At 39.0% G+C, this 14,926-nt stretch overlaps 1 protein-coding gene across 1 annotated transcript in view; it reads left to right on the top strand.

Annotated features, from left to right (window-relative positions):
* LOC119878351 (ankyrin repeat domain-containing protein 26-like) overlaps positions 1-14,926 on the top strand; it is a 125,847-nt gene continuing 110,921 nt past the window's right edge. Inside the window, exons 1-5 of the mRNA XM_038588969.1 lie at positions 1-131; positions 289-462; positions 7,383-7,489; positions 11,216-11,286; positions 14,342-14,375. Of these exons, the coding sequence (XP_038444897.1) occupies positions 57-131; positions 289-462; positions 7,383-7,489; positions 11,216-11,286; positions 14,342-14,375 (461 nt within the window). The 5' untranslated portion in view covers positions 1-56. The remainder of the gene's footprint in view (positions 132-288; positions 463-7,382; positions 7,490-11,215; positions 11,287-14,341; positions 14,376-14,926) is intronic.

Raw genomic sequence — 14,926 nt, 5'->3', positions numbered from 1 at the left:
CCTTTCACACTCACAGAACTGCTCTCCACTTGGCCTGTGCCATTGGCCGTGAAGATATGGTGAAGCTCCTGGTAGATCGGCACTGCCAGCTTAACCTCTGTGATGGCGAAGACAGGACAGCTCTCGTGAAGGTGGGTGGTCACAGCTATGTCTGCCTGAGGTGGATTGGATTGAAGTCCTTGGAATGAACATTTGTTGCATTTAAACATAACTCATTGGTGAAACTTGTGGCATGTTTCCTTTCAATTCCCAGAATTTACATTCTGTTTCTTGTTGTAATGCTCACAGGCTATACAATGCCAAGAAGAGGCATGTGTAACTCTTCTCCTGGAACACGGTGCTGATCCTAAAGTGAAAGACAACAAGGGCAACACAGCTCTCCATTATGCAGCCCACGAAGGGATTGTCTCAATAGCAGAGAAGCTGCTTTTACAAAACGCAAATATAGAGGCCAAAAACACGGTACAAATCAACTTTTTTTTTTACAACGTACTTGACATTATATATATATATATATATATATATATACTTATTTATTTATTTATTTATAGATAGCTGCAAAAGGTTTATATATATATGTACATATATATGTACATAGGTACATATATATATGAAGACATCGACACTGAATTTTATACAGTAGGTCCTGTCATCATGGAAACAACTCCAAAACCAAAGCAGAGTGAGTGAAAAAGAAAAGTAATGCATATAGAAAGACCACATTCTGTCTGCTAGCCACCCTTCCACCCCAGAAAGAAAATCTTCCCCTTTGTACCTGGGAGTAGATGGTGCCCTCAGAGCCCACAAAGGATTGAAGGCCTAGAGGGGAGTGTGGTGATGATGGAGGCCGAAAGGTGTGCAGGGGCTTAGGAAATGGATGCTTCTGGGGATGAGTAGGAGACCGTGACCCAGAGGAGTAGCTTGGGTGAATGTAAATGGGAGGAGAAAGCAGCAGGTTGTAATAGGCCTTGGGCACTCTAGGCCCTAAGGATCAGAAGATGAGAGCAGGGAGATCAGGTCATGACATCCTACAGGTGGTATCTGCTTGTGCTGGTAGCCACTCTGCCAGCCATGTACCACGGTGAGGCCTCCCATTCCGGAGAGTAGCTCCTGCTCGGCCTATGTAGTTCCTCAGTGGGGTGGTAGGTGTGCATGGGGAGCTGGTGATGACCACACTTGCCAGTCTCCCTGTGTTTTCTTTGACGTGCATTACCTTCAGTCGCTGCCCTTGCAGAAACACTGTTGTGTGCCATAGATAGGGTCGATTTTTCATATTTGGAAGCTCAAGCATTTCCTGGATGAAAATATTTTGAAATAACTGTCTAAGCTTTTGCTTTAAATAACAACACTTTTTATTTTTGAAGATTGTATTTATATGAGAGAGAGCAAACAAGAGTAGGGAGGAAAGGCAGAGGTAGGGAAAGAAAAGGCCTTCCCACTGAGCCAGGTAGCCTGATGCACGGGGCTTGATGTCAGGAGTGGGATCGTGACCATAACCAGAGAGAGATGCTTGACCCACTAAGCCCCCCAGGCTTACCATAATACTTCTTCCTTCCTGCCTTCCTTTTTTTAATTAAGCTTTTTTATTTATTTATTTTTTCACCTCACTCTGGGGTTTATGTACTTATTTTATCTTTTAGTTTTTTCTTTTTCAAAAATTTTTTAGTTGGAGTTCAGTTTGCCAACAAAGAGCACAGCACCCAGTGCTCATCCCGTCAAGTGCCCCCCCCTTGGTGCCCGTCACCCAGTCACCCCAACCCCCCACCCACCTCCCTTTCCACCATCCCTTGTTTGGTTCCCAGAGACTCTCATGTTCTGTCCCCCTCACTGATATTTCCCACTCATTTTCTCTGCTTTCCCCTTTATTCCCTTTCACTCTTTTCTATTCCCCATATGAATGAGACCATATAATGTTTGTCCTTCTCCGATTGCCTTACTTCACTTAGCATAATACCCTCCAGTTGCATCCATGTTGAAGCAGATGGTGGGTATTTATTGTTTCTAATTGTTGAGTAATCTGTGGTATATGTCCGCAATGGAGTATTACTCAGCCGTGAGATTTTATTTATTTTTGAGGAAGTGAGCGAGCATCTACAAGCAGGGGATGTTGTGGGGGCAGAGGGAAAAGAAAGAGAGTAAGAATCTGAAGTAGACTTTGTGCTGAGCCTGGCGCAGCGCTGGATCTTATAACTCTGATCATCACCTGAGTTAAGACCAAGAGTCAGATGCTCAACGGACTGAGCCACTCAGTTGCCCCTAAATAATGATACCTCTAAAGAAGCATTAGAGAATACAGGTTTCTTTTATGTATTTATGGCAAATATTTTTGAGAACACGGAATGTGTTCTGAAACTTTATTTTCAAAAATGTTTTCTCACCCAGTTTGTTTTCTTATTTAGTGTCAAACAACAGAGGAAAGCAAAATTTGCCTTGGAAATAGGCTTTGTCTTAAAACACAAAACAAGTGTATTTTACAATATCAAATCTTGCTGCTGTTGAGAAGTTCCTATTTGATCAAAAAGTGATTTATTAACACGGTCGGAGCTTGTCTTTTATCAGCCTTGACTTAAGAGGGACAAAAGAGGGGCAAAGGAGAAAGCAGTCAGGAACATGCAGAGTGATTTAGACATTTGGCAAGTGAGGGGAAATATCAAGACAAGGTTTTTGGATTGTGTTTGTTTTTCTTCAGTGTTTATGTTTAGGTAAGGAGTCTTCAATTTTCAGGGATAGTAATTCTTACTCACGAACCAGTGAGTGTGTTGTAAATTTATATAGAGATCAATTCTAGGAGGACTCTAAGGACATCAGATTGGCAGTAAACAGGTGGTTGAATGGGCACGAAAAGGGACGCCTGTGTGACTCAGTGATTGAGCATATGCCTTCGGCTCAGGGCATGATCCCGTGGTCTCCCGAATCGAATCCCACATGGCACTCCTTGAATGGAGGAGCCTGTTTCTCCCTCTGCCTGTTACTCTGCCTGTCTCTCTCTCTCTCTCTCTCATCTCTCATGAATAATCAATAAAAATGTTAAAAAAAAAAAGTGGACAAGCAGAGGAAAGAACACAGTATAGTATTTTGCAGCTATAGCCACTTAGATACGAGTCTAAACTCTTCTTGCAAATCTAGAATGTCTTGATGGGAAGGAAGTAAGGAGTGTGTAAATAATGGAATCAAGTTGCATTTTGAGTTTACTAGTCCTTGTTCTACCTCTAGCCATGGAAATTGAATGCAGGTTTGATAAGTGACTCATTTCTGTTTTTGGCTGAATCCTCAAGTGATAGGGAGAATTGGCCACATAGGTGAAAGAGGAGACTGGCATGGTTGTGTACTGTACTAGTTCTCAGCTAGACTTGTGCTGGTGAATCACAGTCAACTAGGGAACTTTAAAAGAATTTACAAGCCAAAACTGTCCCATGAAGATTTCGATGGAGTGAATCCAATAACGTGTGTACGCAGAAATTTGGAAATAGGGTTTTGAGATTCTGATACAACTCTTGGCTAACAACTACTGAATGGGTAGGTATACATATACAAATTTAGAGATGTAAAAATATTAAATCTCTGGAAGAGATTTAACTGAAGTTGGATACTGGCTACTTCCTTCCACTCTCTCCAACATTAGCCTTTCATCTGTCTGTATCTCTTTGAGAATTACAGATGAAAATTATTGGTCATCTCTGTTGGCTTGAAAAATAATTACCTTTTCTTCCAGCTATCAGTCATTCCCTGGCACCCAGATGGGAAGTCTTTATGAGTAGTCTTTTAATAAGTAGAGTCTGACCCTTTAAAGATTTTATGTGTTTTGCTACCATTCTGATTATTACAAGCAGGGTTTTCCCAATTGCAGCAGTAGAAATCCGTGAACCTTCTTTTTTAGTTGAAGCTGTATGGTAGACTATCTTAGGATGTCTTTCAAATTCATAGGGCCCTGGCATAGTGCATAATCACTACTGTGTTAAACATTCAGCATGTAGTTAGTGACAATACAGATGGTAATTGTTTTAATAACTTTGCTTCAGCATTCCTCTGAACTCCTGTCTGTTCGGTTAGCAATGTGAGGGAAGTAAATACAAATAGATTGTAGTTGAAACAAGCATTGGAAAATTCTGACAGTAGGTGTTAATGAGTCTTCACAGCAATTTTCCTTAGAAGGTGGGGCCTAATTTGTTGGTAAAACATGATCCTGATGCTTTAGGAAAGGTTTGATGTCCAAGTATTTGTTTTATGCACGGCCATTGGAAACAGTCACAGCGAATAGAAAAGCACAAGTAGGCTATAGACTAAATGTAGCCCCTGGATGTATTTAGTTTCCACTGTCAGTTGAGCTAACATTTAAAATTATGGCACGCATGTAGAACTCTGGATTTTGAGCTTTTCTTACAGATCACTTCTGGTACCTTGAGCCCATGCTGCTGTTTGGTATGCTGTGCAGAGGCTGTCCCTTTATAGGAGGCGTGTGTCTCCAGTTTGCTCGTGTCCCCGCCTAGGTTCTTCACTGACTCGTGTCACCTGCTTTGCCTCCATAACCATTGAGTTTACAATTACTGTTTTATGGTATATGTTGACAAAGATTTCAAGATTTCAAGACACTCCATATTAATTTATAATATATATTTTGTATTTTATGTTAATTTCTTAGGATTGGGATTGAATTTTCTGTTTCTTTGTCTCCTTATTTTTTTCATTACTTTATTCAGTAATTGATGAGAGACACACAGAGAGAGGCAGAGAGCTAGGCACAGGGGGAAGCAGGTTCTCTATGGGGACCCTGATGTGGGCTCGATCCCAGGATCCCGGGTCACCATGCTAAACCACTGAGTCACCCGGTACCTCAGGATGAATTTTCCAAGTTAATATTTAAAAGTTGTTTTTTTTTTTTGAAAACCATTTTTTCTTTAAATGTACTGTATTCGTGTTCCTTTTGGAATATCTGCAGTCCTATGAGGTTAATCCATTTTATTTGGATATATTATGCATATTGCAGAGAATATTAAATTATTTAGTATTATTGATTGTGCTAAAAATAATCTATGTAAGCCAGTATTAGAATTTTTTTGTTATTAAGATTTTTCATTTAAATTCATTTTACCAATCTATAAAAACACAGTGCTCCTCCAGTATTCCTATTTTTATTGATAAGCTGTTATATTTTTATTTCTGATTTACACTTTGCCTAAAATACAAAATAATTATAAATAGTAATCACAGTAGAAACTGGAATACTAAGAGGATTTTTAGAAGTGGATATGCCTTACGGGTCCCAGAATTAATATAATTGAGACCAAATCTCATACTTATTTCACGTAGCATAATATCCTATGTCAGTCAGAGGAAGACAGTTATCATATGGTCATATTCATTATGTAGATGTTAGAAACAAAACAGAGTATCAGAGGGGAAGAGAAGAAAAAGTAAAACAAGACAGAGTGAGGGAGACACACCATAAGAGACTCTTAATCATAAGAACCAACCTGAGTGTCCTTGGAGTGGTTGGTATGGGTGTTTGGGGTAACTGGGTGATGGACATTACAGAGGGCACATGATGGAATGAGCACTGGGTGTTACATAAGACTGCTGAATCACAACCTTTTACCTCTGAAACTAATAATACACTATATGTTATTTAATTGAATTTAATCAAAAAGATAAAAATGAGAAAAATCTCATACTGAGCTTTCTAACAGTTAAGATAAAGCTTTATCATTGTATAATAGGAGTAAGTCCAAGGATATTTATTTATTTATTTATTTATTTATTTATAATTTTATTTTAATTCAGTTTGCCACAATAAAGTATAACACCCAGCGCTCATCTCATCATTTGTGCCCTCCTTGACCAAGGACTATTTATTTTTTTAAAAAATATTTTATTGATTTATTCATGAAAGACACTGAGAGAGAGGCAGAGACACAGGCAGAGAGAGAAGCAAGCTCCATGCCGGGAGCCGGATGTGGGACTTGAACCTGGGACTCCAGGAACACACCCTGGGCTGAGGGCAGGAGCTCAACCTCTAAGCCACTCAGGTTTCCCAACCACGAACTACTTAGTATTAAGCATTCAATGTTCAGTTGAAGCTTATTTCTTTTATTTATTTATTTATTCTTTTTCTATTTTTGATTTCTACTAAGCTTTATTTACGTATTTTAGAGAGACAGCTTGTACATGCACAGTCTTGGGGGGTTGGGTGAGGGGAAGAGGGAGAGAGTATCTTAAACAGACTTGGTGCTGAGTGCCAGGGGAGCCCAGAATCCAAGGTGGGGCTGGATCCCACCACCCTGAGACAAAACCAAGGGTCACTCAACTGGCTACGCAACCCAGCTACCCTGAAACCTAGCTCTTTTCATTCAGAGTCCATCTCCTTAGTGACTCCTTAGTGACTCAGTGTTTTGTGTTGACATCTGGGATCCCATACCATTGATAGAAGAGAATCAAGCAAGTTTGTACAACCTGGAGAAAACCCTCGCCTTTATTGGAAAGTTCTTAAAGCTATATCCCTGAGAACTCTTATTTCTCAAGTATTAATGTTTGCTACAAAAAAAAAAAAAAGGAATTGTCAAATGGGGATAAGCAAATGTAAATGGAGTTCATTTGTGCTACATGTATAGTGCAGTTTTGAGTATTTCACAAACATAGATGATCATTGAATCTTTCTTTTGGGGCACAGTGTCTTCCTTCTTGCAAATTATGTATTCTTTGGAATATAATTGAAAAAACACTATTCCAGAGATATCCATTAAAATCAATAACAATATTTTAAATATTCACTACTATGTTTTAGAGAGTGGAGATACAGAGATTAAAAAAATCACCCCTGCCTTCGAGAAGCTCTTGGTTTAGATGGTGTGGAATAGAGTGTACCATGGTATATTATGTGAGAGAAGCAAAGATTCTTGGAGCCAGGCAATGTTTGAAGCGAGTTTGTAGAATGACTTCAGGTAATCTATGAAGAGGTAGTGGAGGTCTATTTTTTTTTTTAATTTTACTTTTTAAAAGGATTTTATGTTTTTGAGAGAGACAGAGAGCAAACAACAGGAGAGAGAGCACGAGTGGAGGGGAGGGGCAGAGGGAGAAGGAGAAGCTGACTCCTTGCTGCAGAGGGAGCCCAAGGTAGGGCTCCATCCTGAGACCCTGGGATCATGACCTGAGCTCATGAGCTGAAGGCAGATGCTTGACCAACTGAGCCACCCAGGCTCCCTGAGAAAGCAGTCTTTTAAAAAGAAGGAGCAGGTGGTGAAAACACAGAGTGGTGAGAAGGAAGGGGCTAATTTTATTTTACTTTCTACAGTATATGTTTTAAGTTTAGCAGAATGTATAGAAATTTTAAAATTTAGCATGCAAATATGTAATTTTATAAATTATAAGTTGTTTTTTCACTTTTACAGGATGGCCTCACACCAGTTTTAGTTGCTCTAAATGAAAACAAAGAGCAAATGGTGAAATTTTTAGTAGGAAAAGGAGCACATCTACTTTCAGGGGATACGGTTAAAAGGTAGAGTATTTTTTTGTTTTGTTTTTTAAACCTTACTATTTTGTCTTGAGTGGTAACAATTTCTCATGTCATAAATTTTATCTTAAGATGATTAAGTTATAGTCATATAGTGAAAAATGTCAGGATGTCATCTCTTAGGTAGAAAGCAATTTTTCTGACAGGCCAACATGAACAGTGTATAGCAGAATTCATATTTCTTTGTAATATTGATTGATGTCATTTGCAATAGTTTTTTTGCCATCGGATTTTATATTAAAAGGGTTTCATATTAATATTATTAGTTTTATAATGGGGACTCCCAACTTGTAGTTTACTTTATGACACAATTCTGGATATCTGAACTCTTTTATTAATATTTTTTAAGATTCTATTTCATACTTTAAAAGATATACAATAAGCATAAGTAGGAGTTGTTTTGTTTTTTTGGATGACACTTTGCTTTATTACTTTTTGTTGAAGAATACTGATGTTGTTAGATGATCCCGAAGTGGTTACCATTAGCAGATACTCTGGGTTCATCAGTTTTTATACTTTTTCATGTCCAGTATGTTTTATCATTTTCATTTTTAATTGGAATGGATTGAAGGATGAAAGAGAACCTTAGGTGAATAGACTCTTCCTTTAATGAGGATAAATCATAGGTGAGTGATAAAGAGAAAAGAGATGGACTTTAGATTCACAGAAGACTAGGTTTAATTGTTAGCTTGCCTCCTTGCTGGGTATGTGACCTTGGAAACATTACTTACCATCACCAGATACATATCCTGATATGAAAAGGAGGATAATAATATATCCTTCAAGGGTGGTTGTGTGTAAATAATTATATATATATAATCATGTGATTTAGTGCCTACCACATGTTTAACTTAACATCACTAACTGCAACTATGACTGTTTTCTTATCATTAGTGTGAATATTACTGTTTTAAGCCTACAGATAGCTTTTATACCGACCTGGCCTCCAGGTGGTTTGGAGGTACACTGTACCAGTTTAAGGAAGAAATGGGGATTTTTAAAATGATTTTATTTATTTATTCATGAGAGACACACAAAGAGAGGCAGAGACACTGGCAGAGGGAGAAGCAGGATCCGGAACTCCAGGATCACGCCCTGAGCCAAAGGCAGACACTCAACCGCTGAGCCACCCAGATGTCACAAAATGGGGAATTTTTTTTAAAAAACCCTTCACCTATTCAGATCAGTGACCTCGGCATAGTTTCTTGTTCATCAGAGGGTTTTAAATTAGCAACTTCTACTATGATACCCAAGTGGAACCAGAGACTTCTTTTTTGTCCCTTCATTTTAGCCGTGGGGTTAATTTACAAAAATGAACACTTGGACATGTTAGTGGTCAATTCTGTAGCAACATGTGAGATATTACCCTGATGAAGTATATCAGATTAGGTGCTTAAATACTCTGAGTTCTTAAGGATGAAGTTATCTCTCTGTTATTTTAGAATAGCCCTTATGCTTGCTGTAAAATATGCTGTAAAAGATGAACCATGAAATATAGTCAGTCTTCTCTTTAGGAAGGTTTTCCTAAGATGTATATGGATGGACTGCAGAAGAATATGCTATTATTAATAGTATTAATATGTAAGTTTACATTAAAATGCTAGTTATTACTAGGATACCTGGGCGGCTCAGCGGTTGAGTGTCTGCCGTGGGCACAGGGCATGATCCCGAGGCCTGGGGATCGAGTCCCACGTCTGGCTCCCTGTGAGGAGTCTGCTTCTCCCTCTGCTGATGTCTCTGCCTCCTCTCTCTCTCTCTCTGTCTCTCTGTGTGTATGTGTGTGTCTCTCATGAATAAATAAGTAAAATCTTTTTTCAAAAATGAAAATAACTTAAAACATGCTAGATATTTCTCAACTGAGGTTTAAAATATAGTAAAATAGTGTTACTTCCTATGTAACAGCTGAGAAGGTATAATTTGATTCAGCACTTTGGGATGGCAGTGAGTTAGAGCCTATCATCACCCAGAAACCAAGCAAAAGGCTAGACTAGTTAGAAGTAGCAATGGGTGCAGGGTTCTTTATGTCAGGACTCTTGAGACCTTTATCCTTAGGGATCCTCACTGTATCTGTTTCATTCCAACTATAACCCTTCTGCATGGGGTTCACATAATGTTATACCTGGGTGCTTTTTAAAAAGATTTTATTTATTTATTTATTTATTTACTTATTTATTAATGAGAGCAAGCACAAGTGAGGCGGAGGGGTGGAGGGAGAGGGAGAAGCCGACACTCTGCTGAGCTGGGAGCCCAACACAGGGCTGGATCCTTGAGGCCATACCTGAGCCAAAGGCAGATGGTTAACTGACTGAACTACCCACCTCAACGTCTGTTTTGACTAACTATTACTTGTGTCCTAAGATGTTCAGTTTCATAGAAAACTGTATACTTTTCCTTGTGGGTTATCGCCTATACTTTCCCCCTTGAATTTCCCGAGAACCTAAGGGTTTCCCTAAGACCAGAGAGACAGTCCTCTTTCATAAGCCTTTTGGATGGAAAAAAGGACATGCTCATCATTCTGTGGTTTCCTTTGATTCTGTTCCTGCAACATTGCTGTTGAAACTGGTTCTGCAGTCCAGTCATGATTGACTTTTGCTCATAGGATGCCCTTGCTGATCCTCATTCGTCAGTCCTCATGGTGATCCACACTTAGAATTCAAACTTACAACCCTTTTTTGTTTATTACATATGCTTATATGCTCAGCTGCTATTCCAAAGCCACCGGCGTGCTGTTCTGGCATCTGGGCCTTCTGGCTTTAGCCCCATACACCCTTCCCTTCACACTCAAAAACCTTACGTGGAAACCATATATTAGCCCAGACCTTCATGATGAATTAACCTTCGAGGATTTTGTTTGTCTTTTCTGCTAGCAGACTTTAGTTAGGACCATTCTAAACTATTAAAGGAGTTCAAATAATACTACAAGAAGAGACTGGACTTTCCTTCCCCTTTGTTCCTACATCTGTACCCGAAGCCTGCTTTATTTTTTTAATTTTTTTAAGATTTTTATTTATTCATGAGAATACACAGAGAGGAGAGAGAGAGAGGCAGAGACACAGGCAGAGGGAGAAGCAGGCTCCATGCAGGGAGCCCGACATGGGACTCGATCCTGGGTCTCCAGGATCATGCCCTGGGCTGAAGGCCATGCTAAACCACTGAGCCACCCGGGCTGCCCCCCAAGCTTGCTTTAACTCCTGTGGAATACCTTTTTTATTAGGTCATGGAAGGTCTCATATTGCCCTTCCCAGAGTTGTGGGCATCACCTTGCCTGAGAGACCACGTTTTGGGTATAATACCTCATTAAATCCTCCTAACAGCCTTGTAATATAAGATGGTAAGATTCCTGTTTTATAGAGAAAGACTTTGAGTGGAAGAGAAGTGGCTGGTCTAAGAACAAAAAGCTGCTGGTTTTAGAGCTGGGACTTTGGGATTTGAGACACTTTCCATTATGGCAGGCTAACTCTTAGTTTCCTGAGCAAAATGCCTTCAACTCATGACTGGTTCACCTTACTTTTGTTTCTCCTTTAATTAAAATTATATACTTGATAAAAGTTTTTAGAACTAACAAATTTGAAGTACCTATTCGGGTAATTTAAGTTTTGATGTTAACCCTGATATTCTTTGAAAAATCTTAAGAATTTGATGTATCTGGTAAATATTTTTCATATCAGTATTAAAAAAGTCTCATTGTTTATCACTCTTTCTTATACGTAGCAGTGACCAACTAATTTCTGAACATGAAGAAGAAATGAAACCTGAAAATTCTTCACAGAATCATGATCTAGGTATGATTTTTTAGAGTGAATTACTTATGGTGGTCCTAACATAGATGAAGTCAGAGTAAGGCAGTTTTGATCATGAAAAAGCAATGAAAACAAAACAAAACAAATCGGATGTGTAAATTGCATGGGTGTTTGGTTTCTTAATTTCTTTCTTAATAGTCTAGGATTCAGAATTTGAGAAGTTCTTTTTGGTAATTTAAAATATGAGGCAGTATTGTCTGAAAATAAATTCGTTATCTTAGTATTTTTTAGAATTTATTTCTTTATTCCTCAGAGACACACAGAGAGAGGCAAAGAGAGAGGCAGAGGGAGAAGCAGGCTCCATACGGATGCCTGATGTAGGACTCAATCCCAGAACCTGGGATCACAACCTCAACCAGTGAGCCATCCAGGTGCCCTCATTAGTTATGAGACTTAAAATCCTATGGGATAGCTTTGTGTAAATAAGGAAAAAAGATTTTCAAGTTAGTATGTTTTATGTTTCCTCTATAAACATGTTATAAAAATTACTGGTTATACAAATGGTATTTTGACTTTTACAAGTGGATTTCATTTAGTAAATATTATTATAGCGTGATTTGTCTCATTATCCTTAAAACTGGAACTCTGCAATACCTTGCTGGTCCTTTACACAAATGGCAAACAATAAGAACTGCAAAACTTAGCTAGTGTGCAGAAAGACCAATGAGATTGCTTGATTTTTTAGGTGATGACCTATCCTACGGAAGCCTGTTGAGGAGCACAGGTTATTTTAGATGCTGTTGCATCAACACAATCTCACTATTAGTGACTTCACTTCTCTTAAGTCAGAATGTGATATGTTGACTTCATTAGAACAATATTCTCTCCTGTTTGTTGCATAATACTGTAGTTCTTTGGAAATAAGATACTCTGTTATTAGTCAAAAGATGATCATAATAAATATTCAAAAAGGGCAACTTGGGCTCAACAAATTATAATAAAAGCACAAAAATGTTCGCAGTCACAAAGATGTTACCGTTGCTCCCCAGAGGTGGCACCTAGTGTGTTGCATGGTCTGAAATGTAGGAAGAAACCTTTAACTTAGTGGATCTCTATCACAGAAATTCTTTAGGTTGGCTTTGGTTTTGCAAGTTATAGGAAGCAAAGATGGAATAGAGTTTTGGTCTTTCAAGGTGCTCATAATAGAATAGAGCTGTCTTTGTGTTGTGTTTTTTTTTTTAAGATTTTAATTTATTTATTCATGAGAGACAGAGAGAGAGAGAGGCAGAGATATAGGCAGAGGGAGAAGCAGGCTCCAGGCAGGGAGCCCAACATGGGACTTGATCCGGGAAGTCGGGGATCAGAGCCTCAGCCAAAGGCAGACACTCAACCGCTGAGTCACCCAGGAGTCCCTGTCTCTTTTCCTGCTTGGCTAATTAGCAACAGCTTCAGGCATATTTTCACATGACAATATCCATGACCAGAAGAACTGTGTTTGTCTTTGTGTTTCTTTTATATAGGAAGAAAACTCAGCAGCTTGCAGTAAACTTCCCCTAACATTTTATAGGCTAGGTAACATGACTTGCTTGTTCCTAAACCAGTCACTGGTAAGTCAGGTACTGTGATTAGCTTAGAATAATCCTTTCTCCTTTTGCAGCTGGGGCGAGACCACATTCTTTGTGTATTGGGACACTAACTATCCAAATAAAGCTGTGGTTCTCCAGCAAGAATGAAGAATATGGAATGGCTGTTGGGGAGGGAGCCAGCAGGGATTGATAGGAGAATTTGAAATAGAAGAGTAATCAGATTAGATTTGAATTAGGGCCCTTTGGTTATGGCATAAAATGGGGATCACCAGGCTTTTCTTAAAAGGGCCAGATAGTGAATATTTTAGGCCCTGGGGTCTCACACTCTGCCATTGTCGTGTGAAAGTAGCCATAGCAATATGTATTGAAATAGATGTGACTGTGCTCCATTACAACTTTATTTACAGAACCAGATGGCAGGTTGGATTTGGCCTGTGGCCATAGTTTGCAGGCGTCTCGTGTGGAGGATAGATTGAAGAATACCAAGTTAAAGATACTGGAAGACAAAGGAAGCTTTTATTTCCTTAGCCAAGTATCAGTCCATTTTGAAATTTTCAGCCCTCTCTACTGAACAAGTCAGGAGGCTCAATTCATTCCATTTAAAATGTTGTTCTTGGGATCCCTGGGTGGCGCAGCGGTTTGGCGCCTGCCTTTGGCCCAGGGCGCGATCCTGGAGACCCGGGATCGAATCCCACGTCGGGCTCCCGGTGCATGGAGCCTGCTTCTCCCTCTGCCTATGTCTCTGCCTCTCTCTCTCTCTCTGTGTGACTATCATAAATAAATAAAGAAAAAAATAAAAAAAATAAAATGTTCTTTTTCTAGGCCTTATGTCTTTCTCTAGAAAAGGTTTTGAGAAGAGTTTATTTATTTATTTGAAAGATAGCACAAGCGAGGTGGAAGGACAGAGGGAGAGAGAAAAGCAGACTCCCCGAGGGTCTCCACCCAGGACCCCAAGATTGTGACCGGAGCCGAGCCGAACTTTGTGATGAGGCATTTCATCCTGAACTTAGCAGTCTCCACTGAGGAGCTGGAGAGGTTCCGTTGTGTTCCAGCTAAATATGTATAGTCTGTTTTAACTGCTCCTAGTAGTGGAAGTCCAGGAAAATCATGCTATTTAAGTTTGCCATTGTCACTTTATGATAATGATTCTGCTAATGATACCATTTCCTGTCAGTCTCATAGGGTTTGGTTTGGTTACAATAATGGTCATTAGAAACATCCACTTGTATGTACCACATCCTGATAACTAGAATTCTTTCTTGCATTGGTAAATATAGAGGAGAAAATGAGATTTCTTAATGCATTAACTGCCTACCAATAGTACAATTAATATCCACTGTAGTGTGGTTTCCAGGTGTGGTCCCAAAGGAATACTTTTGAACAAGTCATCATCTGTCTTAATATTTTGAACAATATTTTGTCTTAATATTTTGAACAAGTCATCATCTGTTTTAATATTCTGTATTTTTCTATTGTTGACTTAAAATGTATTTTCCTGCTTTCTTTACTAGTGGCTAAGAAGTCTGAAGAAGTCTCTTTAAGCAGGTAGGACTTTTATGGATTTTTTTAAAATGATGTGTTAACCAAGGAAGTGGAGAGGAAAGGATTTGTTGAGTGTTGTCTTCTGGGCTAGACACTGTATTATGTGCTTAATACGTCTTACTTATTACTTATTAGTCATTGCAATAGTTTCACCAAGGAGCTGTGCTGTTATAGCCTACTTTTTATTAACTAGTCAGCTGTAGTTCAGGGAGATGGATAAACTGACCCAGGATTCCATAGTTAATGAGTAGCAGACCCATGATTTGAATGTTAGCCTGCGTGGCTCCCACATACATGTTTTGCCCCTCAGCAGCACTGGAATTAAGATACAGATCTTAGATCATCCCAGATTGTCAAATTTCATTACATGTTAACTCTGATTTAGAGTTTTCTTAAGAACCAGGCAAGTCCAAGCATTTTCCTAATATATTTGACACAACTAGTGATAGCTAGAGGTAATTATTGCAGTGGTAACTAGTTTCTTGTTTTTACTGTCAAAAATTTTGGAGTGGATCTCAGTTACCTATGGCCACAGTACCATAGCTTTTACATAA

Source organism: Canis lupus, unplaced genomic scaffold, assembly GCF_011100685.1.
Source record: "Canis lupus familiaris isolate Mischka breed German Shepherd unplaced genomic scaffold, alternate assembly UU_Cfam_GSD_1.0 chrUn_S1538H1724, whole genome shotgun sequence".
NCBI lineage: Eukaryota > Metazoa > Chordata > Mammalia > Carnivora > Canidae > Canis > Canis lupus.
The sequence above is the reverse complement of the archived record's forward strand: the minus strand, read 5'-3'. Positions and strand labels throughout refer to the sequence as shown.